Genomic DNA, 26,533 nt, shown 5'->3' on the forward strand with positions numbered 1-26,533 from the left:
TGTCCTGGAACTCACTCTGTAGACCAGGCTGGCCTCGAACTCAGAAACCTGCCTGCCTCTGCCTCCCAAGTGCAGGGATTAAAGGCGTGTGCCACCATGACCTGGCACTTTATCACTTTTCAATGTTAGATAAATTCTGATTATCTATCTGCCAGTGAACAATGGCAATTAGATGTAATAATAAATCTTAATGACACGGTATAGGGTTTTAGATCATCTCAGTTTTTCATTATCAGATTTAACTTGCAGTTTGGTCCATCTGAGAAATCAATAGATTGTAACATGAAGATATATTGCTGCTCTATTCTTCATGCTACATATTTCATGTCACTAGATCAATCTTCTATAAGGATAATGAAGGAAGGCTGTGTTTATCACTTCATTACACACTATAAAATATCTTGTACAAATTTTCTGTCATGTTTGACTGTATTGCTGACTTCAAGGTCTTTTGCTTGTCATGATGACAAGAATAAAACCAACAGTTATAAAATGTATGTTAATAAATCTTTCAAACATTATTTATTTCTACCAAAAATCTAAGAAGTTAGAAAATACCTGGACAAAACTTTCTGTGGCAAAGTTTCTGGTCAAAATTTGAAATGAGGTCTTCTCATAGGCTTCAATGCACAGGCTAGCCCAAATGGAGTCACTTCCTATACATGATTGTACCCAACATTTAAGGAGCTAGATACAGTCACAGAAATAGTTGGTTACTTACTATTATTTCATTTGTTTGTGTTCCATATTGGATTTGATTTCTGAATACATCATATTGTAATCTGTCTGAATAATTAGAATAAAGACAATTCTCTGCTTTGATCATAGATAAGTAGTCTCAAGTAGCCTCATGTGCTGGCTAGTCTTACATCAACTTGACTACAAACTAGAGTTAGCTGAGCAGAGGGAAACTCAAATGAAAGAATGCCTCCATAAGATCTGGCTGTAAGGCATTTTCTTAATTAGTGATTAATGGGGGATGATCCAGCCCATTGTAGGTGGTGTCACCACTGGACTGATGATCCTAGGTTCTTGAAAGCAGGCTGAGCAAGCCATAGGGAGCAAGCCTATAAGTAGGACCCTTCCTTAGCCTCTGCATCAGCCCCTGAATTACTATCCTGTTTTATTTCCTGTTTTTCCCTTGACAATTGTCAGTGTAAGTGTAAGTGTAAGCCAATAAACCCTTTTTCCTCAACTTGCTATTTCAGTCATGGTGTTCTATTGAAGAAACAGAAACCCTAAGACACCAAAGATTAACTAATCAGGGGGTTTTGCTTGTTTTCTGTTGCATGGCTCCTTATTCCCACTTTACAGGTCCACTGCTTTGCTATTGCCTGGTAGGGTCCTTTATCTTATTTTGTAGAATATAAGCTGTTCTTGCAAAGCGATTCCAAATAAAAGCCAATTAATTATATATTAAATTTGTTGTAATATTTTTGTTAACTTTGATTGTTTCTTGTTTTTAATATCATGGAAAACAATAAATTTCTATAAAATAAATCGTTGAAAGAAGGAAATCTAATTAAAGATACACAAAATTGCAAGACTGTCAACAATCAGAGGTAAATTGTGCCAACAAAAATGGGAGATGCGGTCTTCTACTATTTCAAGTTTTTTACATTGCACATTCATACTAACATTGTCCTCCCAACCACATAAAATTGTTTTAGAAAAGTATAATTAAATTATTATTTTGTCACGTTTAAACGTTTATTTTCTGGGGGGTTTGTACATGTGAGATTAATCAGCTTTTTCAGAAAGCCTTTGTTGATTACAAATAGTCACTTAATTTAATCTATTGTAGAGAAAATCCTTGCTAACAGTTTCCATTTAATTATAAATTTTAATCTTAAGTCTTATTATATTTAAGAAAGACATCTAATTAAAGTGAGTAGGCGTGAGCAAGGGTAGGTAGCAGTTCTAGCTGAAAAATAATTTTGTCTTCTCATGTACTGCGTTTATTGTGTTTTCTCTTTCTTTTATCTCTACTTCCTCAAAATTTGGTGCACTGTACTGACTGAATGGCCCTCATGCAGTTAATTTTATGCTGTGAGTCACATAGAGGAAATGCTTATCTTTAATTTAAGACAATTTAATAATAAAACAAATTTAAAAATCATTTGATTTCATACCCGGGGACAAGAACTGAGGTGTATATTTTACATATAAAAACAGTCCTGGCCTCTAGGTTCTCCCAGCATCCATTAGTCCCTTCCTAGCATACCTGGACACCACCAACCATAAACTTTCCAGTCCAGAAGGTGGACTTTCCTTCCCTTAGAGCCTTTTCCCTATATAATCCAGACATTTCGCTGTTCTTGCTCTCCTCTTTCAAGACTCCTCCTCCTCCTCCTCTTCCTCCTCTTCCTCTTCCTCCTCCTCTTCCTTCTCCTACTCCTCACCGTTCCTCTCCTCTTCTTTCTTTCTGAATGAGTCCTTTCTTTCCCCACCCTCTTATGGGTCCTTTCTCTCTGTCTCTCCCCATGGAAATTCTTCCAACCCCAATTCTTGGAGCCAGTGAACTCACCCAAAAACAGCTTCCCCATAAACCTACCTTTACTATATTATAATCTGTCTTAAATTGGCTTATTTCACCAGTGGTGAAGTCACCTAACAAAAATGTCTTGGCTAGTTGCTAAAGAAATGTTTTTAGAATCCATCTGAATTTGAACTCAAACTCTCCACTTTTTTCTGCACCAAATGAGCTAAATACTTGGACTTCAGAGTTGACACTATCTAGTTGCTGTACCCCAAACTAAAATCCTTAATCTATTGGAAAAGAATATGAAAACAAACAGAAGCATTAGAGTTAAATTTGTCTGTGATGAGGTTCCCTCCTTTCAGCTAATTCTAGTTTGTATATTATGTTGATAGCACATCAGGCTACTGCAGGCTCCTTAGATCTCTTTATGATCAAAGCAGACATTTGTCTTTATTCTAATTATTCAGACTGATAACAATGCAATGTGTTCAGAAAGCAAAGGAAAAACAAAACATGTTAAAAATGATTACATAGTTAATCATACATAAAGTGCATAAAGGAAGAATTATATTTACAAAATATCTAGAGGTTTCAACTAATTCAAAAGAAAGGCAATTAGATCATCTGAAATGTATTGTATTGTAGGAGTGTGTTTTGATATTTGCAGTATATATGGGAAGAAAAGTATCCTGTTGGTAATTATTATATCATCGAGTGAGCCATGGGTACATTCTCATTAGTATTTGTGGGCAAACTGAGGTTACTGAGCAGGTTTTCTAAGTTGTATCAAGACTATTCAAATTTTAATCAAAGTGTTTTCACCAGATTTAGTTCTATTGAATGAAATTCCTATACATACAAGAAATAAATAATAATAAAACCATCATAAATCAATGTGCTTGCAACCTATAGTAGCTGCTCAAAGTGAATTTCCAATGATATTAATTCTTCATTGACTGTAGACAGTATCTGGACAGAACACTGAGGGAAATGACAGCTAATTATACAGTGAAGGACTGTGATGACTTTGTAGGGAGTGACTTCCACAACTACAGAAGCACAAACAAATCTTATACTTCAACAGATGATAAAACACAGACAGAGTACTACTGTTAGAGCTCATGTCTAGCTGAAAGCTTCCTAGATTCTAATATATGATCCTACCTATCAATGATAAGACCAGTGCTTATACTGGAAGAAAGTAAAACTGCAGAAGTGGTCTTGCTTTCAATAGTCATTTAGATAAATAATAGTTATCCTAGGATGACAATTAAGATGCTAACTCATCCAGAAGAAAAAAGTATGAATCCAATTTATTGTTTCCTTTTATAGTTCTGACATAAAGAATGTGGAATTCTAACATTATGATCTTATGAGGTGGCAAATGACTATGATACTGATAATGACAGGCCTTGTTTCAAAAACTAAGAACTTTGCTGATAATTCTATTTTCATGGACTCATAGGGGCAGTAGGAGAAAAAGAAATACATAAACACTGTGATCTCATGAGGGAGAGTTGCCAATGCCATATTGCCAGGCTATAATTCTTTTCCTTTTCTGATTCATGTCATCTTAATTTCCTGGCTCTATTCATTCTGGAGGAAATTGAGTATTGCTTTCCTCTCCCACATGTATAATGACTTACTATAAAAAAATTCTTGAGAGAAATAGTATCAGTACAAGGCATCAATATACTGATTTTAATGCACATCTAACACAGAGATATTTTTATAAAATTGAAATGTATTTTATATGAATAACTACTGTTACATAATAAAAACAAGCAGCTGAAAGAGTCAGATGCAAATATTTACACACAACCAATGGACAGAAGCTTGTGACCCCTGTGGTTGAATTAGGGAAAAGCTGAAAGAAGCTGAGGAGAAGGGTTGACCCTATAGGAAGACCAGTAGCCTCAACTATTCTGGATCCCCAAGATCTCTCAGCTACTAAGTCACCAACCAGAGAGCATACCCAGCTGATATGAGGTCCCCAACACATGAACAGCAGAGGACTCCCAGGTCTGGGCTCAGTCAGAAAAGACGCACCTAACCCTTGAGAGAATTGGAGCCCTAGAGTGTGGGGAGGTCTGGTGGTGTGGGGTGGTGGAGACATACTCTTGGTGACATGTGGGGAGGAGGTTTGGGATGTGGAACAGTCAGAGGGTGTACAAGGATGGGGATAAAGTCTGGAGAGTAAATAAAGATTGAAGAATAAATAAATAAATAAATAAATAAATAAGTAAGTAAATAAATAAATAAATAAAACCTTTTGGGCAAGGATATAATTACTTGCCTAGTAATCACAAGATACTGGATTTGATACTCAGCACACCCACATTTGTACGTTTTCTATATTATAATAATGAAAATACTTCATATATTTATATATTTAACAACATTCCAACATTAAGATTGTGAAAAAATAGCCTGTTGATACCTTAGGAAAAACAAAACCTTTGATCATAAACCTACTTTCAAAATATTCTATGGATACAATGTTTACCTTAAACATATTATCTGACAAGCCTCATCAATTCTGACAGTTACCAAGGACTCAAAACACATGAATGAAGAGGTAATTACAAAGGACATTAAAGAACTCCCATGTAGAAATCAATTTGCTAATTCTGGAACTACAAGCATAATTCTGAGAATGAAATAGTGCTATGACTATAGCAAAGTCTACTAATCAGCTTTACTAAAATAATTCAAAAGTAGTTTCCAAACATAAATGTTGATATCTATTTTGCAAGGCAGCCTTCTGGGAAGACCAGCAGTCTCAACTGACCTGGACCCGAGAGATTACTCAGACACTGAGCCACCAACCAGGCAGCTAATATGAGGCCCCAGACACATACACAGCAGAGGACTACCTGGAATGTTCTTAGTGAGAGAAGATGTGCCTAACCCTTAGATACTTGAGGCCCCAGGAAGTGGAGAGGCCTGGAGGTGGAGTGGGGGAGGGATGGAGACACGCTCTTGGAGACAGGAGATGAGAGGAGGAGGTATGGGATAGGAAGCAGTTGGGGAGGGACAAACTAGGAGGGGGTGAAATCTGGCCTGTAAAACAGGATTAAAGAATAAAAATAAATGAAATTTTAAAATCATAAAAATCCAGAATATATAAAAGTACACAATAGTAACAAAACTTAAAGTAGTTTATAGTTTAATTATTATAATAGCATTACCTTCAGTCCTAAATTTTTATTTTTCATCTTCAAAATAGTAGTAAAATTTAATAGTTTTCACATTTTTATGTTAGAGTTCATTTAAAACCTGGCAATACTTTGGAGGAAAATATTTTCATCTTAAGTTGTTTAATTATTTTTCTTCTGATAAAGAATCTGAAATTTATTTTATGTTAAAATCAAATGACTAGAATCACTCAACTGTTGCTTTATGTTTAAAGGAGTAAAAATTCCCTCATAATATTTTCCTAAGATTAAAAGTAAAAGATTTTTTTATGTTCCAGAAGTTATTTTTATGATTAGAACAAAAAACCATTTTGTGATGTTAAACTTGTGATGTTTAAATAATAACTACCTTTAGTCCACTCCATGCAAATTATGTTTACCAAATATTGTAATTTGGGGAAATCAAATTTGTTTTGTTCCAACTTTGTAAGCATGCTTTGAAGGCCCATTGAAGTAATTAATGGAAACATATCATCATAATAGAAAATGATTTTCAAGATACAAGTATACAGCATGTTTATAAATTTTATCTTTAGTTTAATACTCACAAATAGCAATTGGTAATAATAAACTATAAAATGTATTATTACCGAAGTTTTGAATATTTTTTAAGTTATAGCAATAATTTGATCTATAAAAACATTCAATGAGAATATATCAAGCATTCATAACTCATAAATGTTTGGCAGAAAATCTCCATTGCCTACAAAAAAAATCAGAGCCATATTTGATTGCTGAGAAAGAAAAAAGTCAAAATTTTAATATGACTTGTATGTGTGATCTCAAGTACTCATCTGTCAACAAAAGACAATGGAAAGAAAATTAAGTACAAATATCTCTATATATTTAGTGCTGTTTACCCAATGAAAGAACAGTATCTTTGATAGATTAGAGTACATAAAAGAAATTAAGTAAAACTTTTTAAAGTCTTTCTGGTTTTATGGTATGTATCATGTAACATTGTAATTAAAACAATTTAAATGATTATGTGCTATGTTAGATAGTCATTAAGCATCTGTATCACCAAATAAATTTACACAAGATTGGACTCTCTCAAAGTTTATTCATATTACATTTTCTAGGATTTGTGACTATTGACTAGTCATGAATCTTAGAATGAATGAGATTGAGGTAGATTGATATTTAAAGCTATCAAGAGAAAAGGAAGGATATTAGGAACACTGATATGATTTTCCTGTCTGGTTAATATTTTGTTCTGCATATGGTACTAAGTGAATATAATGATGTCCCCAAACTTAGAGAATGATCCTTCTGTGCCTTTGTGTTATTGTGGTGTTAATGAGAGTGTAAATATGTCATTTAATTTTGGAACAGAATCCAGGAATTAAGGTGTATAAGGAGAATTCTGAGTGCTTTTGAGAACACTCCAAGAAAACAAGACAAAGAGTTTCTTCAAAAGAAAAAGAGAAAGTTGTTCTTGAAACGTATTTTTATTCTTTTCCTAGGTGTAACATATGGGAGTGAATTTAACTTGGATCATTCATTACAGTTTTATGCTATTATTCCATTAAATGTTTAAACTATCCTTTATATGCCTATATGAAAAAACATTGTTTTCCTAAATGTGGCTTCCTAGTGATTGTATACAGTGTTAACTCAAGAGATCTTTCCTCCTGTGATCTTTATTAACCCTCAGAGTATAGACTGCCTGAGACACTGCATATATTTGACTATTGTGTAAGTCTGCCCAATTTATGAACTTCATTCTTCCAGGTCCCACAACCCCTAGGAAAGTGACAAGTGGCACCTAAACAGGGACCTGAAGCCCACTCTGAGATAAGAGAATGGGAACCCTTGTAGAAGGAGGCAAATGGCTACATTCCTTGAATGACAATAAACTGGATGATATGATAAAACTTTAAAATTGTTAACTAATGCAAATAAAGATCTTTCTCTAGCCAGCCATAATGCAAAGTAAAGATAGTGCCACTGACAACTATGTTTTTGGTGAATCCCTCAGCCTTTTTACTGAACTTTCCTTTAGATATGTATTTTCCATTGCCTAAATATGATGATCCTCATGCATGGGGTGGGGAATTTGATAGTAAATATAATCTTGAATCCTCTCAAATTTTTGATGAGGAGATAGAAGAGCCTATAAAAAGGCTAACTTTATAACCTATGCAAATGAGGGCACAGCAGGGAAAAGTAATTCATTTACTGTGGAGAGCTTTTGGTGACACTTACAGAAATTTGGCAAGTACTTGTCCTTGGGCTCAGAGGAGAAAGTAGGATCAAATAAGAATAGTTATTATTAAAACAGCTTGCTTTTGGTAATACCAATGAAAATTGCCCAGAAATAGACAGACCTCAGAGAAAGGGGGGGGAGGGAGAGAGGGGGAAGGAAGAAGGAGAGAGAGGGAGCGGGAGAGAGGAAGATAGAGAGGGATGGAGAGAGTGATCATTATGGATTTTATGAAATTTTGTAGAAACATGGAGACCAACAAACAGAGTTGTTCAAAGATACATGTCAGCAAAATGTTCTAATTATGGTTTATCTGACCACAAAGAAACTTTGAAAATTATTCCTATAGCAAATGAATGCTCAGAATCTGTGAGATCCTGGCTAATGCACTAAATTCAAGAAAGAAAAATATTGAGCTAAGGAATGTCAATCTAAATATGATAAGGCTGGCAATTCATTGCCCAGCAACAATAACAGTACCAGTCAACAACTGGGAAAATGATTTCTCCCTCACCAGGCAATGTAAAATAAGAGAGTTTAAATCCAATAACAATAACATTTATTCCACCTTCTGATTGCAAATCAATCTAATCTTTTATTACAAGTTCTGACTCAAGGTAGTGCAACTATTGATATTCCTTGCCCTAAAGATATTGTCATTTCCCATCTTCAATGTCTTTTTAAGTTACACACTGGATATTGGGGACCTATACTACCTGGAACAATTGATTTTTATTGGTTCTCAGTAGGTTATACATGAAAAGAATTGTTCATACAGGAGTCATTATTGAAGATTATATAGGAAAAACAGCAGTCATGGTTACTGTGCCCACTGATTAGCAATTTAAAATGGGAGACAAAATATCATTTTTGATTTATGTAGCCACTTCACAAAAAAAATTGTGCTTCATGAGGAATTTGTTAGTACAGATAAAGCTGCAGCTTTAAGTACTTTATTAAAGGAATATAATGAACCAATTTTGGATTTTAAATAAGAGGAAAAATTTTTACAGGATTAAGTGATTGTGGAGCTTATGTCTCTATTATAACAATGGAAGAATGACTCTCCAAATGGCCTGCTATGAAAGTAAATTCAACCCTAATAAGGTTGGTAACTGTGAGATCTAGCAAAATAAAGTGCTACAAAATTATAATGCATAGGTGTAGGAAGGGAAAATGGCAGTCCTACAGCTGCACGCTACCAGTGTTCCAATAAATCTTTGGGGAAGAGAATTTCTACAACAAATTAAGGCAGAGATCAATATCCCCACCTCTAATGCAACCTATTCTTCAAAAATACATTGACTAATGAGAAGAATGGGATATCAAAAAAGGAAAGTATTAGGGAAAAAGTTGAAAGATATTATTGAAACTAAATTCCCACAAGGACCAAACCATAAACATGAATTTGGATTTTCATAGGAGCCACTGAAAAAAATTTCACCTTTAAAAATTACCTAGGAATCAGTGAGACTGTCTGGATACCTCAATGGCCCTTTTTAAAAAAAAGTTAAAGACTCTTCACCAGTCTTTCAGTGAGAAGTTGGAGAAAGGACATAAATAACTCTCTTTTTTCATCCTGGAATTCTCTTGATTTTTGGAATTAAAAAGGAATCTGGTAAATGGAGATTGTTGATTGACTTACAGAATGTTAATGCCACCATGTGGCCAATGGGAGGTTTACAGTATGGTTTAGCTATGTTCACAAGTATTCCTAATGTTTAGACTTCAATAGTTTGAGATTAAAAAGATTACTTTTGCACTATTCATTTTCATCCTAGTGATGTTACATTTTACCTTTTCTTTTCCCTCAACAAATCATAAAGAACATCAGCAGTGATGTTAATGGACCATATTAGTTTAAGGCATGAAAACTCTCCTACTTTGTGTCAATACTATGGATGAAAAGTTTTAGAGTCTTTGAGATCGGCCTTTTCTACTTCACATATAGTAGGCTCCTGTTATTCATTATATGGATGATATCCTGCTAGCCACTTCTAAAAGAGCTACAATCCAAATATTATATGACTCAGGATATTCTATATAAAACGGGGCTTACTATTGCACCTGAAAAGGGTACAAAAATCAGATGTTGTACAATATTTGAGACAACTAGTGGGTAGAGCAGCTTTTAACACACACACACACACACAATCACACACTCATGCTTGCACATATGCATGCAGGCACATGGTAAATATTAAACTCCAGTAAACAAGATAAGGTAAAAACACTTAACAACTTTCAGAAGTTCTAGGGAATATTAATTGGCTATGTTCTACTTTAGGAATACCTAGTTATGCCTTATCCAACAAATTTAAAACTCTAGAAGGAAAGACACTGTCAAATGATTCCATAATAAAGGAGTCATTTGTGTAGTATATGAATCTTTCCATTCCTTTACAATTACTTATTTGCCCCACAAAATTTTCTCCTATTGGCGTTAGACCACACTAGCAAAAAACAAAACAAAACAAAAAAACACTGGAATGAACTTATTTACACTATAAGGGCCATAAAATAATAAAATACTAAGTGGTTAACTTATTATTGTTTAATTAGTAAATCTTGGGGAGACCTGATGTCACCAATTATAGAAATTAGATTCTTTCTCTATTGACTTTAATTAACTACAGTGTTTTTGAGCATTACAAAACACTATGGATTTTCAAATTTCATTTTCAGATTACGATGTAGGGATAGGGAATCATCATCCATTTGATAAATTATGGGATTTTCTGGTATGAAGTAAATTAGTGATTACAAAAATTACCTAACCTTCTCACATTTCACAGGTAATACTTATTTTGTTAATAGCTCATCTATGTGTGTAAGAGAGATTCATGACCTAGATAACCATCAGTTTATGAAGACTTCTTTTTTCTCAGTCCAGTAGTTGGAACTAGCTGCTTTGATTCATCTATTATGGTTAATTCATAAACCCTTAAATATTGTTTTAGATGCTGCTTGTGTTGTAGGATTAATTATAGCAATAGAACACACTTTAATTTTGGTTTTCCATTCTATTATACTCCCATTTCTACAGGAACTACAACATGTATCTAATATTTACATATGTCCTTTGTTTATTATTCATATTGTGCATATCTAACCTCCCTTGTTTTATTGTAGAAATAAATAATACAGATGATCCATTATCCTACCTTATTTTTACTACTCTAGAGTAGGAACACCAGCACATATACACAAATGCTAATAGACTTCATGTGTAAAGTCATATCCCAGTTGGACAAGAGAGATAAGTTGTGCGGGAACGTCCATTTGTGCTTCCATACAGTGTCATAGTCATATAGATGGATTTAATCCCATAGATAAAAATACTAACAAATTATGACAAGTGGTGTTAGCGACTTTTGTTTTCTGCCTCAGATGCCATACCTGAATGTTTGCATTGACACATATTCTAAATTTCATTCATTTATTCATCCATCCATCCATCCTTCCATTCATTCATTCATAGAGTGCTTTTGCAATTCTCTTATACTAACTTTTGCTCTTACATGAGTGTGTATGTCTATAAAAATGGACAATGAACCAGCCTACTGTAGGAAAACATTTAAAACTTCTCTAAAGAATGGAATAATAATCATATTACAGGCATTATATAAAAGCACATAGAACATTTAAACAGCAACTACTGAAAAATAAAAATCGGGGAGCACCAAGGGATCTTTTTGCACTTTCCTTATTTACTTTTTTCCCAACTTTTTATTACTTCTTTGTGAATTTCACATCATGTACATTCATCTTACTGTCCCCTCATCCCTTTCTCTTTGCAACCTTCCCTTACAAAAGAAACAAAAAACCCAATAATTAAATAAGGCATAGAAAACATCTAATTATGGAAGATGTAGTGTGTTACAATGTGTCCCACAGTGCACCTCTCTATCCACCCATCTTCACTTACAAATGTTAAGAACAATTTATTTTTTTATTGGATATTTTTATTCTTTTTTTTACTTTCAACTTATAAAAATTGCCTCAAGGTACTGTTCAAGAGCTCAAAAATATTTATTGATAAGACATTCTGAAGTACCTTCAGCTAGCCCTGTACGGTTTAAGCATCTGTTATTGCAGATATAATAGATAACTTTTCAGCTCCTTCAGCTCTAGGCCATCTGGGACAACAGGGTAAAGGGAGAGTATGAGTCACCAAAAATAGTGAACTTTCAACTAAAGGGCAAAAGGAGATAACAACCATATCATCAGAAGTTAAGTCTGTCCACCTAGGGCCAAGTTAAGGCCCTATGCAATAACAGAGAAGTTACTTTACTAAGGACTCAAGTTTATGCCTTAATCTTCAGACCATAATAGATTGATTCATCCATCTGATGAAGAAACTACATTTAATTTTTCCTTTGGATTTGAATTACTTCCTTTTTCATGAGACATCATAACATCTGTATTCCTATTGGAGATAAATATGTACTTACTTTCTACAAAATAATAGAACTATAATCACATATTTCTCTTTTCAAACTATTCTCTAGATTTTTCTGATCAATATAATAATGTATCTAATAGTAATGGGCATAGTTTGGATCTCTGTTTTTGGTTGCAGTGTATAATAACAGATAACGCTTTTACTAGTCTAATATTTTTCATTGCGTTTATAATTTGATTGCTTATATGATGCATGTATCAAATGATAATTAAATTTGCTTTTGTAACATCTAATCAAAACCACTTTGGACAATCTGTAATTATAAAATAGAAAAAAATAACTGTGGTAATTTCAGAACATGGTCAAGGGGGAAGGCATCAGAACATGATTGAGGGGGAATGTTGGAACATGGTTGGGGGGATGTCAGAATGTAATTAAGGGGGAGGAATGTCAGAACTTGGGTAATGGGGCAAATGTTAGAACATCTGTAAGGTGGGGAATGTCGGAATGTGATTAAGGGGGGTGGAATGTCAGAATGTGGTTCATCAATGGAGTCCTGTGAAGAGAAATCGGAGTGCTTATAAAAAAGACTCCAAGAAACAAGACAAGAATATTGTGACTTCAGTTTCTTCAAAACACAGCATTGTTCTTGGAATGTGTTTATATTTCTCCTAGGTATAGCATATAGAAGTGAATTTCTTCAAATTACTTACTATTATCTGCTGTTGTTATTGAATTAAATGTTTAATTGCCTACAGTGTAATTTTTTGGCATCTATGACTTGTCCTTGTAATTGTATATAGTTTGAACTCATGACAATTTTCCTCATGAGACATTTTTTAACCCTCAGAGTATAAATTGTTTAAGGCACTGTAAACTTAGCTATTACATTAGACTTTAGCCTGACTCATTTATCAATTCCATTCTCGAAGGCCCCAACTCCTACAGTGCATTGGCCATATAAAACTAATAGAATTATTTACAGTAGGACCTCTGATATTATATATTTTCTATCAAAACAACAAATTTACACTCAGGTGGCTTAAAGATGTTTACAATACTACTTAGAAACAGTCAAAGTGATTTTTTTAAATAGTTGTTCATACCGTCATAAATCCATCCAGCAAACCTGAGTCAGGTTTTGGAGGCGCCTGTAACCGTTCCATAGACCACTTCTCAATGATGGAGGAGACTTGGGTATTCTCTGTATTTAGTATTCTGAACCCTGTCATATTTACACCACTGTATCTGTAGGGCTCCACATCAAGAGCAAAGAGGTCCTGAAACAAAAATTTTCTTGTGTCACCAAAAGTTGATTTTATCAACAAGCTTACTATGCTAAACTTTTTCACTTCTTATATTCATTAGAATATTTCCACCGCTGTATCTCAAGATATGCAATGCATTAGAAATCAATTAGATCCAAATCAACTGTCCTTAAGTTTATACAGAGCAAATGTGTTTTCTTTGCACATGAACACAAGTGTATTGATTACATTATAATTTAAGCAACAGAATAATAGGCCTTTCTGTAATATATGTTTACTATTTCTGTAATCTTCCTTTTGCTAAGGATTGCTTGACTTTATACTTCATGCAATAGTATTTTCTTGGCCCTACTTCTTGGCTACTTAGCTACATTTTACTTTTGTTTTTTCTAGTTTTCTTTTGTTTTTCTTTTTGCTTTTACTTGGAGAAGCCAGTTATGAAGTAAGGCTGTAATTAAAAATAACTATATGAAAGGTTAAAAAAATCATTAACATTACTGATTTTGTTGCTTGTAGGAAATTTACACATTGTTTATTTTACATGACCCATTTGGAGTTTCACCATAATGAATATTGTTTCTATGATCCTCTCAAATCTGTACATCATGAAAATCTTTATTCTTTACGATAATTTTCCTGGGAGACACAAGGCCAAAACTATAAGAGAAGTTAAATGTCACTTTCTAACACTTCTTTCAGCTTTTCCTGGAAAGTCAAAGATCTAAGGTACCTGAATTTCACAAATCCTGTGTACATTTTGCTTGCTACCCATACTTCTATACCTTCCAGGGAGCAGGCATAAAATCCAGTGGAAAGAAGCTGGCATTGTTCTGAGTTGTATTCTGCACCGCAGAGTAATCTTTATACTTTTAGTCTCTTATATGATATAACAAAGAAGTGATAAGATAAAAATAATTAATATATGGGAATATATACCAAAAGAAAATAGTCAAAATGATAAGCAAAATTGAAGTTAAAAAGAAACAAGCCACTTGGCAATTTTTATGATGAATGATATTTCATACAGTAAATGGGATCTGAGTTGTAATGTGAATCAAACCACTGTACAGAAAATTTAGAGGTTTAGTATACTCAATATTTTAAGATGAAAAAAGCAAATAGTGTAAAAGAAAGTTACCCTCTGACTTTGTCTCAACTTTCTCTCCTAGAGTGGGCTATAAAAGAATTTCTTTGGTCTACGTCCTTTAAAAAGTGCTTCTAAGAGTCTTTTTTTTCTCTGTCATACACTATCTCACTGCTGGTACAGCAATTCCAGACAGTGAACAGTGCTGAATGTGGAAACTCCTGGCTACTCAAGGGACTTAGCATAAATGATTGCTGAGTGTTTGGTGCTAAGCAGGACATTTATACCACCACTTCTAAGTCTCAGGAAACATAAAGGAAGAGATAGCTAAAAGAACAGAGTATGAAGGATTGTTAAAACGTTCACTTCAAGGCATGGCATAGTCATTGGAAACACATCACTGCAACTGTAGCTGTTTACACTAGGCCTGTGTAAGACTAGACCTGTCAACAGCCAATCATGAACAAGGAACTGAGCCTACTGTTGATCCATTGGCTATTGATGGATTTTAAGGGATTGCTTTAGTTGTGTACCAAACACTGAGCTGGCCAAGTTCCAGTGGGAGTTGAAAAATCACTGGCATTCAAATGGTCCTAACTAAAATTCACAGGCCACAAAACAAAATAGAAAGACATGACTAGAAAAAAAGACCTGTATACAAGGTGACAGGGCATTATAGTGGTAGGAAAAAGATAAGGTGGTGGTAAGAAGAAACAGAATGCATGATAAATGCTTGTGAAACTATCAAAGAAGGAATCTAATCAGTAACAAAAATGTGGAGAGATGACTTTCCCTCTAGAAGATTGCTGTCCAATATTTAAACGTTCCTATGATTAAGAAGTATGAAAATAAAGAGATGTTGCTAAATTTTATCTAATTTACTATTGCTAGATTATCCCACATTTTTCTTAATCATATTTACAAACAGCTATCTATTCTTCAGCAAACCACAGCATGAAAAGAGCCCCCTCTTCCTATAACCACCATGTCAGCGACAACGTACATGCAATCAATGTATATACTTTTGCTTGGTTATCCTATCTTTTTTTCTTAAATGTGTCTCTATCATGTTCTTTGTAAAATAAAGTTGTCCATTTATACACTTTCCTTTTAAAAATAACTAAGATATTCAAAAATACGAAGGAAATTCAAAATTTGAGTAGAAGTACAAGAGAGAAGATATAAAACATGATCCTTTGCTAGAGACTATCTGAAATCATTTTTATTGCAAAACAGAACCCATAAAGTAGAATCAGACCAGAGAAAATGGGGAAGTTGGGTTAAAATTAAAAGTAGAGAAGTATTATGTGTTATATCTATCCTAAAATAATTGTTTTATTCTTTTCATAAGTATGTGTTTCCCCAAAAATTTACCATTGTGTTGAATCAAATTGCAATAGAATTATGTAGAACTGTATGATAAGGTGATATAACCTCTCCATCTTCTCCTTCCTACTACCAAGTTTCTTCTAAAATGTAAAATTTGTCAAGGAAGATGTGATATAGTGACATAGTAGAGCCAGTCTTGGTGTTTGTATGCAACATAATACCTGCTGGGTCAAGAATCCTACCTGGAGGAATCATTGTCCTCAGAGAAATATATGAGGAACAACTGGATTTTAGTAATAACTCTCAAAGAAAGGAAAGAAAGTTCAACATTTTAAACAATGAGCAAGAACACTGACTGAACTGTTCTTCAAAATAGAAAGCAATACTGCTGTAGAACTGCAGAGTAAAAACAAGTAGAATTTTTTGGATTATCTAGTAATTATTATTACTATGCCTAAAGTTTTGAATGAAATCAAATAGTAGCTGGCTTGGAAAATAATACATTAATTTATAAATGTTTTGAATTTATATTAACAACACAATATTTAGAATTGAATTATAACAACCATGAATATTATACATATGTATTTTGACATTATTTTTAAGAAAAGTTGATAATTGATCATTAAAATTATGACAATCTAAAGGCAGAAGGAAAATGGCATAGATGCTGAAAGTTGAAAATGGGAAAGAAAGGATTAGTGAAAAAGATGGAACTATACTTCACAAGATAAATTAGACTTGTTAACTGTATGGATAAAGAAATATAAGTTTAAGCATGGCCACATTTTACACATTAGCACTCATGAGATACAGGTATGATTGCAAGTTTGAAACCATTCTTGGCTACATCTCAATAGAGCAAAAGGGGAAAAGAAGGTAAGGAGGGAGAGAGAGAGAGAGAGTGTTGGAGGAGGAGAGGAACAAAGTAGGGAGGGAGGGAAAAGAAGGGGGTCAGGTAAACACCACTCATATAAAAGTAAAGACAGATTTTCATGTATAATATAGAAAATATAAATATTTAAAGACAACAATAAAGGTAACATGCAATTTGCTAATTGCGATTAATAGCATGTTAACTTAAAACCACTAAGATGTGTATGACTTAAGCATAGTAGGGAAATGCCAGGGTGGGGAGACATGAATGGGTGGGTGGGTGGGTGAGCACCCTCATAGAAGCAGGGGTAGGGGAATGGGATAGGCTGTTTTCAGAGGGGACACCAGGAAAGGGGATAACATTTGAAATCTAAATAAAGAAAATATCTAATAAAAATTTTTAAAAAGAAAATATTTAATCAACTAAAAATACAATTTGAAAAGCCTGATTTTCAAAAACACAAACATAAAATTAGTCAATAAACAACAATAAACATAACAAAAACAAACAAAAAAGAGCAGAGATAATAGCATAAGTCATTGTGGTTGCCTAATACAATGAATTTTTAGCAAGGTTCTTATCAAAAATTCAAATGTGTTATTCTCTGAAAGTTTCTGAGGTCACATAAAACAGACATACAATATTTTAAACTGACATTTGAAATGATATTATTTCAAAATCATCAGATCCCTCCCAAGAGTTATTAGTTTTGTCTCATAATGTCTTCCAGGAAGGAGCAAAATAAGATAAAGCACAAAGTAGAAATGTATTACTCATTATATTACTTCTCATTCAAAAACACATTTCCACCCTGTTTTAGAGTTGTGTTAATAAAATTTGCAGTATCATTTTTATGTTTAATAAGTTACTTACCAGAGTCGTAAATATATAGTGATAGTATTCTGTCATCATTCCCATAGCTAATGCCTAAGAGGTAAAGAATTAAATAAAAAGATTAATATTAAAGATGTACATAATGTGAAATAGATTATTTTAGTATGACATGTAATGATAAAAAAGTAAAATTTGATGAACAATTAACCTCAATTATTCCTGGTACATAAAGTTAAACCACACTAAGCTTTACACATTAGTAAGAAAACAGTAATTGTTATTAGGGAAATTGTGAACTAATCTTTCTGACGTCAAAGTTATTCCTTGAATGTTTGCAATTGTAAGGCTTTTAGCATTACATTTTAATGGCACTAAAATTGAAACCAAAATGTTTGTTCCTTATATTTCTAATATACTCAATACAAATAACCTAGTGTGATGCATCCTTTTATTTGACTAGCTTTGTTGAGCCATTAGAAGAAAGAGGTGCAAAGAACAGTATAAAATAGCACTTTTTTCCCTACCACCTTAGACATGATGGGAACATTAAGGAAATGAAAATCATAACTTTAAAAGGAGTATCGGTAATTAGCAGAATATTTTAAGCTTTGTTCAAAGTTCGGATGAAAATTAGCTTGCTTTCCATTTTTAAAATGCTTATCAATTTTTGGCTGTCAATGATCTTAGATCAAGTTCTTTTTGTATTGAAATTTACAGTGATGAGAAATGTGCCTGTCATCTTCATCTCGCAAAAGTAAGAGAAATGAATAATAACTGACAAGGAGAACCAAAATTCCATGCAGTTATAAGCTGTAGGAAGAGCTCTTAGTTGAAAGTAATTGTTCTCATCTAAGAGTCTCCCCCACACTACTAACTATGCAAAATCATTTGCTAAGTAGCTTCTCAGTTAGAATTTGTGTGCAAAGAACAAGAAAGCTTAATAGACATAGGTAGGTATTTGCCAATTAAATGGAATAAAATTTATAATTTATAATGTGAATCACTCAGTGAAGAAAAATAGCCATTCAATTTGGACTTTTTCCTGTATATTTATCCATACCATTTTATAGAAGTATATATTGTATATTCTCAAAGATGTTTACTCTTTTATAAAAACTTAAGGATTCTAAAACAAATATTCCCTTTGACTTTATAAACTGTAACTCCTAGCGCAGTGGGACAGCATGTGAAACTGTGCTGGAGTGACAGGGATGAGAGCTGAGCGCACAGTAAGGAGCTAAGCCTGGGCTTGTTTCTGACGTGAGTGTTCTGGAGCAATGAGTTTCTTATTATTATCTTGAAGAGAACTCTATAGCAATAACTGCAGTAGTTTATACATTTATTTCACGTTTTCCCAAACTTTGATTTCGAAACAAAGAATCAACAATAAACTATATTATTTAAAAATGAGAAAAAATGTAAGCACTTATCTGGTCACCTCACAAAGCTAAATAAGAGTATTATTATCTCAAAAGACTATCTTAATACCCACTCACTCTGTATCTTATTTTAACTACATATCAATGTATCTTCCCACACTTCAAACTACACAAAAAAAGAAAATATCTGTATCTTCTTAGGTATGAATATTATTTGGGAAGTCTTAAAATACATTGTGACATACATTACGTTTTATGAAGACCAAAGGAATCTGCAGTATTAAGCTGGTTATTTTGTCATCTAGGTGTATAATTTGCAAGCAGTTTATTCTGCCAGTTAGATTTAGAAATGACATTGCTCATGTTTAACAAAAGTGAAGGAGTAAATATATAGTTACATTAATATTAATTTTATTTTATAACTTGCTGTTGTAGGTATATTTGCATCAGCTTTTACATTTTCTTTAAGATGAAGGTTTTTATTTTACATTCTCTGATCTAAACTTTGAAGTCCTTGATCATGGTATCCCTATAAGATAGGAAGTCCTCATGAGTATCTTTTACTCTTCAGCGTGTCTTGGCTCTGCCCTAGGGAATTCTCTGTCAGAAATCTGAATAGATGTGGAATTATCTCCTGCTAAGACATGGCCATCAGTTAAAGCACTTCAACTTGCCTTGGAGGAAACCTAATCAGCCCTGAGCTCCATTCACTTTTAAAGCTTTCAGACAAAAAGCCTCTTTCAAATTCTTTGTTCCTTGGTGTTTTATAAAACTGCAGTTAGGCTGAATAAATGTTCAAAAATTTTAAGAAAACAAGGTAAAGCAGAGGCCATCATTCTGTATTTTTTCCTAAGACTTGTTCTTTTTCTTAGATGAAGCACTCTTTCTGAAACCTCATCTACTCTTCTGTTCAGCTCTTAATGGTATATCTTTAGTAGTCCATAGCAACCAAAGTTGACAAATCTCAGAAACACACACGCACGCACACACACATACACGCACGCATGCATGCATGCACACATACACACATACACACTCACACACACACACATGCATGCATGCACACATGCATACACATGCACACATGCACACATGCACACATACACACACACACACACACACACACACACACACACACACACACTATCACATCAAACCACACCACACCAAATCACATCATATGTTAGTTGACTATACACAAACAATTTGGTGAAGGAAAGGGCTTATTTGACTTTTTCCTTAGAACAGTGGTTTTCAACCTGTGGTTCATAACCTTTTAGGGGGTGTCGAAAGACCTTTTCACAGGAGTCAGCTAAGACCATTAGAAACCACAGATATTTACATTCTGATTCATATCAGAAGCCAAATTACAGTTATGAAGTAGCAAAGAAAATAATTTTCTGGTTATGTGTCGCCACAACACGAGGAACTGTATAAAAGAACTGCACCATTAGGAAGGCTGAGAACCACTGCTTAGAGTCATATTTCATCACTGAGATGTAAGGGAAGGAACTGGAGGCAGGAATTGAAGCAAACACCATGAAGAAAGAGTGCTTCTTGTGGTCTCTATCTTAGGCCCAGGTAGATTTCTATTCAACCTAGGATCAACTGCCTAGGAATGGCACCACTTACAGTTGTCTAAGCTCTGATCCCCTCAATCAGAAATCAAGAACATGCCTCACAGGCCAGTCTGATCGAGACAATTCCCTGAGTATATTATTCCATAAGGAAACATTATTCCATAAGGAAAGGTATAAAATAATAGATACACTCAATAGAAGGCAGAATATACACTCTATTATTAGAGGTTTCCTCATTTTTCCAAACTGCAAGAAAAACCTGCTTGCCCAAGAACAAGTGCAAGTCTCATGAGTAAAGCAAAGGTTCTTTTCTTAATGTGATCAAGGGTTGATTGAAAATTATGTGAAAAATCTTCACTTAAGCTTTTAGTGTTTATTCCATCATTACATTCGTACTTAAACAAACAAAAATCAAGCATAATTCTTCAAGTATTGTATTGTCCACATATAAAGCTAGAGCAATGTCCAAATCAATGAAATATTTCAATGTAGTAAAACCAACACTTCTACTGGAATGATGGACAAACATGTGCTTAATAAACTAGCCATGTTATAGCAAGCATTTATTATTGGGAGTAATATTTAATGACATATAATTTGTCATCTCAATCTTCATAATGCTCCACTATAAATATTTTTTCCTATGATTAAAGACGTTAACACAATTTACAAATTTATCCAAACCACCATAATGTCAGCCCATTATTTTATAAGATTAAAAGACAGAAACATAAAGTTTTTATTCAAATCCACACTCTACTACTCAATAAGTGTAGAGCATTCTGCATTTATTCTCCAGTACTGGTCCCTCATTTATAAGAGACTACTAAATAATCCCTACACTCTAGATTGTAATTAGGACTATCTAGTGTTGGAATAATGTATTTTACTGACAAATCAATGGATTTTGTAATGCCCTTTATTAGGCAAGATTCTATTGTGCAATGAATATTGAAAACATCATTAATGGGCTACTGATTTTTCTTCTTCGTCTTTGTTAGTACATGCTGCTCAGGTTACCAAGTCTCTCTGAGATTAGACTGGGAGAGACCTTTTTCCTTTGGTTGTGGAGATAAGGAAAAGGGAACACATAAGTAAAGCATCACTTAGATACAGGCTGAATCTGTTCCATAGTATCTTTTTTATCCTACTGGCTCGATATGTTATTCGAGGACTCTTTTCCCTCATCTTAAATCCGTGTTAAAGACCTTCAATATTTACTTCTCCTAAAACAAATTTACTAAAAGCAATTGTCAGCATTTCTATCGTAAAATTTTATAAAGATGATCCCTTTGACTTTTTAATTAGGTAACGCTGAATTATTACCTTTCCAACTTAGTGTAAAACATTTTAGGAGGAAAGGAAGAATTTAAGCAATGTCAAGTTTACCTGCTTTAAAATGCCTGCTGCCATCTCATGGCTGCAATCGAAGATCACGTGGAACTCCTTGCCTCTTTTCATCTCTTTAAGCAAAGGCTTTGCATCTTTCGTGTCTGCTGGCAGCTGACGAATTTTAAGTCGAAGATTGTACCTTGATGGAGCTTTGATGAGTTCTTGCAAGCGAATGAGACCTTAAATTAAAGAGAAAGAAATAAAAGAGTGGAAGCAAACCAGAGTAGCTCATAGAATTGTGAAATGTAATTATGATGTGTGATTTTTCTTGGTGACAGGTAGGTACTTAGTGTCGTGGCACTAGCATTGAAATTCCTTTCTTTTTATCTATTTATTTTTAAACAGTGTTTTGCTAGGTCATATAGCATAGCCCAAAACTTACTATGTAGTACAAGCTGGCCATTAATTCCCAGTGATCCTCCTGCCTCAGCCTCATTAATTCTGTATAACACTGTGATATAAATATTAACACTACATATAACTTCAGATATTAATGAATGCAGCATTCTCCTAGACAAACATGGCTCAAAATGTACTGAATCACTGATCTATTTTAGTAGATCATAAATCATTTTAAAATCATATTGTAATTTATTGATTTAAATAATTTAGTACTAAAACACATTTAATATTTGATATACCAAAGCCTTCTCCTTAAAAAAATATTTCACGTGGTTAAAATATGTGATTGAAATTCTTTTTGGTATGTATCCAGTCAAGAAATTTCCTATCTCCTCCAATGTTTCATTCTTATATCTGTAAAAATACCCATATATTTCTTTCCCTGTGTTTCTACTTCCTAAGAAGGACCACTTTAATGAAAATCAGTACAATAGTAGGACAAGGAAATATGGGTAAATAACTAATGTGCCCAATTTTTCTCTCCCTTCTCTACATATTTGCATGTTATTATGATTATATTTGGTCACAGGGATGGAGACAAATTCCACAACTATAAATGTACTGTGTATTCAAGGAGTCTGCTAGATCATGAGACTAAAACTACAATTTGTTATTTTTAACCAATAATAAATATTTTAAATTGTTTTTGTCATCAATGAATTATGATCATATGACAATATGATAAATGATTTTGAAGATCTAAATAGTTACTAAAAATGTGAAGGGATAGTAAAGCAAACTGTTTTAAGAATTACACATTTAAATTGCTTGTACTTTTTTTTTTACACTTACTCTCTTCATACAATTACATAAATGCAATAAAATCAGATTTTATTTTACCATGGCAGGGTAAAAATAAGAAAGTTACTCAGCCTATTATTTTACAAGATGTTGTCATAATTAAATTTTGGGAGATTAATGTGTTAGCAAAAGAAAAAAGAGCTATCAAGTTACAGATTAACACTACAGTTTGTAATGAAAAAGCTCAACTGAGTTAGAAATAGACATTTTCACAAGAATAGTGCTTGCAGGGCTCATCCTAAATATAAAGCCTGCCAAGTATTTTCAAGTCTTTAAAGAGCTCATGTGGATAGTTCATTGAGCCATCAGGTACAATAAATGTTTACTTATTCTCTTCACACATATACATCCCTGCTGGCACTAATGGAACAGGCTTCAGTTTGCCAGCTTCCCTGAGGAATTGATATTGAAGAAGGAAAAAAAATAAATCACTGATGTTAGTTGGAGCTGCCATCTCCTATGTTGGAATCTGAGGGAAATGTTGTCTTCAATTATTCCTTTGACATGTGTTTTCTGCCTGAGTTCTGTATGGAAGATACTTTCATATATAAATATAATAATTGAAATAATCATTTTAATCATTTAGATGCATTTGATAGAGATGACATAGCATTTCTGTACCAATGTAGTTTCAATTTGCTTTTCACTTTGAAATACTTGAACAAAAATGGCTCACTATACCCTTAAGGAAGAAGGAATCTAGAGAAGAGTTCAAAAGTCAAGTGGAATTATGGTTTTATATCCTTGCTTTCCTTCTATTTCTATATCAGGTGGCTGGAGTGGTCCTCTTATCTATTCTAAGCCTTCAATTGCTATATCACATGATATAATTTCCTCATTGTTCCACATGTCTGCTCTGTTTCCTTCGCTTTTCTTTTCCCAGTATTTTAACAGGGAGTACTTTCTGAATTCTATTACTTAGACTATTGTGGATGAATGAAAAAATGTTAACAAAGTAGTTTTTAATTCATTCAAGGCTCTAAGTGAATGAATATTTTCCTACTTATTGTGTGTGAAATATTTGATAGCATTCCACTAATATACTTGATGGGCTGTATTTTTATTTCATTGTTTATTTATTTATTTATTTATTTATTTATTTGGGATTGTAATATAGTTATATTATATCCCCCCTATTTTCATCCATCCAAACCTTCTTATATACCTTGCCTTTCTTTCTTTCAAATTCAGACTCTTTTTTTATTATATGTTGTTTCATATATATAGGTGTACACATATGTGCAAATATATATATATATATATATATATATATGTGTGTGTGTGTGTGTGTGTGTGTGTGTTCATGTATGTATGTATAATTGCAGCCTAAACATGAGCTGAAGATTTACATGAGTAGGCATGCTAACTTTGGTAACTAATGAATCCAGAAAGTGGGAAAGGAATTCTCCAGAGAAGATTCCACCAATTATTTAATTTTTATTGTAGATATTCATTGTACATGTTACTGTGCTCCATAAGGACCATTCAAAAAAGTATACATTGTACCTTGAACTATCCCACCCCACTATCATGTCACTATACCTCTGAGGTAGGATTAAGATTCTCTCCAAAGGAAAATGAGATTAAAATCTCATAATTATAAAATCTATAATTATAAAATTAGCTATCTGTTTCCTTTGTGCATTGCTATTCATTACTCTACCTATCCCAAATATCCTTCCCTTTGCAATATATGACATGGGCCAGTTTTTTTCTTAAAAGATGATCTTCACAAACCTACCATATGCAAAAAACTGCTTACTTATAAGGAATCTATAATATCTATAAGATTTTTAAGATCATTTTTCTTTGCCTAAAAGAAAAATCTTTCAAAGCACTTGGTGCAGCTTATATATAGCCCTGCTTCATATTCACCTGGTGATAATGGAAAAGAAGCACTGTAACACATCTATTAGATTTAATAAGGGGCACAATCATTTCACCAAATATGTGCTTCATGCAAATAGTTTGTAAACAACGTTTCAGAAATACTGTTTACTTAACAAATCTGGCAACTAATTATTTAATAACAGAATAGAATTGTAACTCTTTAAAACAGACTTTTAATTAAATACTCCTTTCCCCCTAATGTAATTAGTTTATACTTGATAATAAAAAGAAACACTGCACAGATGGGTTTCTAAAATCTAACAAAAAGTGCTTACTGCAATTACTTCCTTATTTGGCAAATGAAGAACATCCTGTTACCTCTAATCTATTACTATGTACATACTGCTGTTTTGTTTTCTATTTAAATTTTTATACTTTCCTTTAAACAAACAGTGGGTAAGACCAAGGTTTTCTTTATCATTTAGGGACAAATGTCTGAACTGCTCTTTTCAGACATTGCCATCAATTTAGCTTTTAAGGAGAATCCAGAAGGAGCCATTTATACACACTCCAGTTGGCACCTTCCTCTACAGAGATCAATCACACCACAGCTCAGGTAGGCTCATGCTCCCCCAGCCCCAGGAAGGGAGTCCCCATCTCTCTCCTACACTTGGGAACTATTTCAGCAGCCAAGTGAATTAGAGTTTTGCCAGCTGGCTAAATACACAGACCTATTTATCACTTTGGTTAATGTGGTCTTTCTGCCTGTGAAGTAAGACTCCCACCAAATGGATTTTAGAATTATCATTGTAAAATATGAAATCTCTGGATTCAGTGTTTCATCATCACCCCTTTGTTTAAACTGAGGAAAAACATACATGAGGAGCCAAAACATATTATTTTGATGGATTATTTTTATTAGAAAATTTTAGGCTAAATAGTTGTTTCAAAACAAACTGAATAATCTATGTACATCTATTAAATGCCCTTTTAACATATGTTAAAATATTTAAATACACACACACACACACACACACACACACACATATGACCTTTCTCAATCAACAATTCTTTCCTTGGGTATGAAATATTTATATTCAATGCATACAATATAGAAAATAACTAACTAGTACACTTTCTATAAGTTTCTAACTTCCTAATGTAAAAGTCTTGCTAGGCTGTTTCTCCACACCACAGTCAATTAATTCCCCCTACATTGTTGGCTTTTGTGATTTTTGCTATTGGCTCCTGTGAGGTATTACCTAAGACTGCATAATGTCTTGTCTTAGAAAACATTTTACTCAAGTAGATTTCTTGGGCCAACAAGGGAGAGCATGATGATGTATTGGAGATGGAGTACTTTGAGACATTTTATATTAGCTCAGTCCATAGAGTGTCTGAAGACCATGTTAGTGCAATGAATTGTCATTCATGTCTACAGAGTCAAGGCCCAATTAAAAATATTTG

At 33.4% G+C, this 26,533-nt stretch overlaps 1 protein-coding gene across 2 annotated transcripts in view; it reads right to left on the reverse strand.

Annotated features, from left to right (window-relative positions):
• The window catches only part of Grik2 (glutamate ionotropic receptor kainate type subunit 2), a 657,422-nt gene that overhangs the window by 375,577 nt on the left and 255,312 nt on the right, over nt 1-26,533 (reverse strand). For both annotated transcript variants that reach the window (XM_028773628.1, XM_028773629.1), the window contains exons 4-6: nt 22,031-22,212; nt 17,722-17,775; nt 13,397-13,570 (exon numbers count right to left, since the gene is read on the reverse strand). In XM_028773628.1, the coding sequence (XP_028629461.1) occupies nt 13,397-13,570; nt 17,722-17,775; nt 22,031-22,212 (410 nt within the window). The remainder of the gene's footprint in view (nt 1-13,396; nt 13,571-17,721; nt 17,776-22,030; nt 22,213-26,533) is intronic.

Source organism: Grammomys surdaster, unplaced genomic scaffold (assembly GCF_004785775.1).
Source record: "Grammomys surdaster isolate TR1022 unplaced genomic scaffold, NIH_TR_1.0 232, whole genome shotgun sequence".
In the NCBI taxonomy this organism is placed as follows: domain Eukaryota; kingdom Metazoa; phylum Chordata; class Mammalia; order Rodentia; family Muridae; genus Grammomys; species Grammomys surdaster.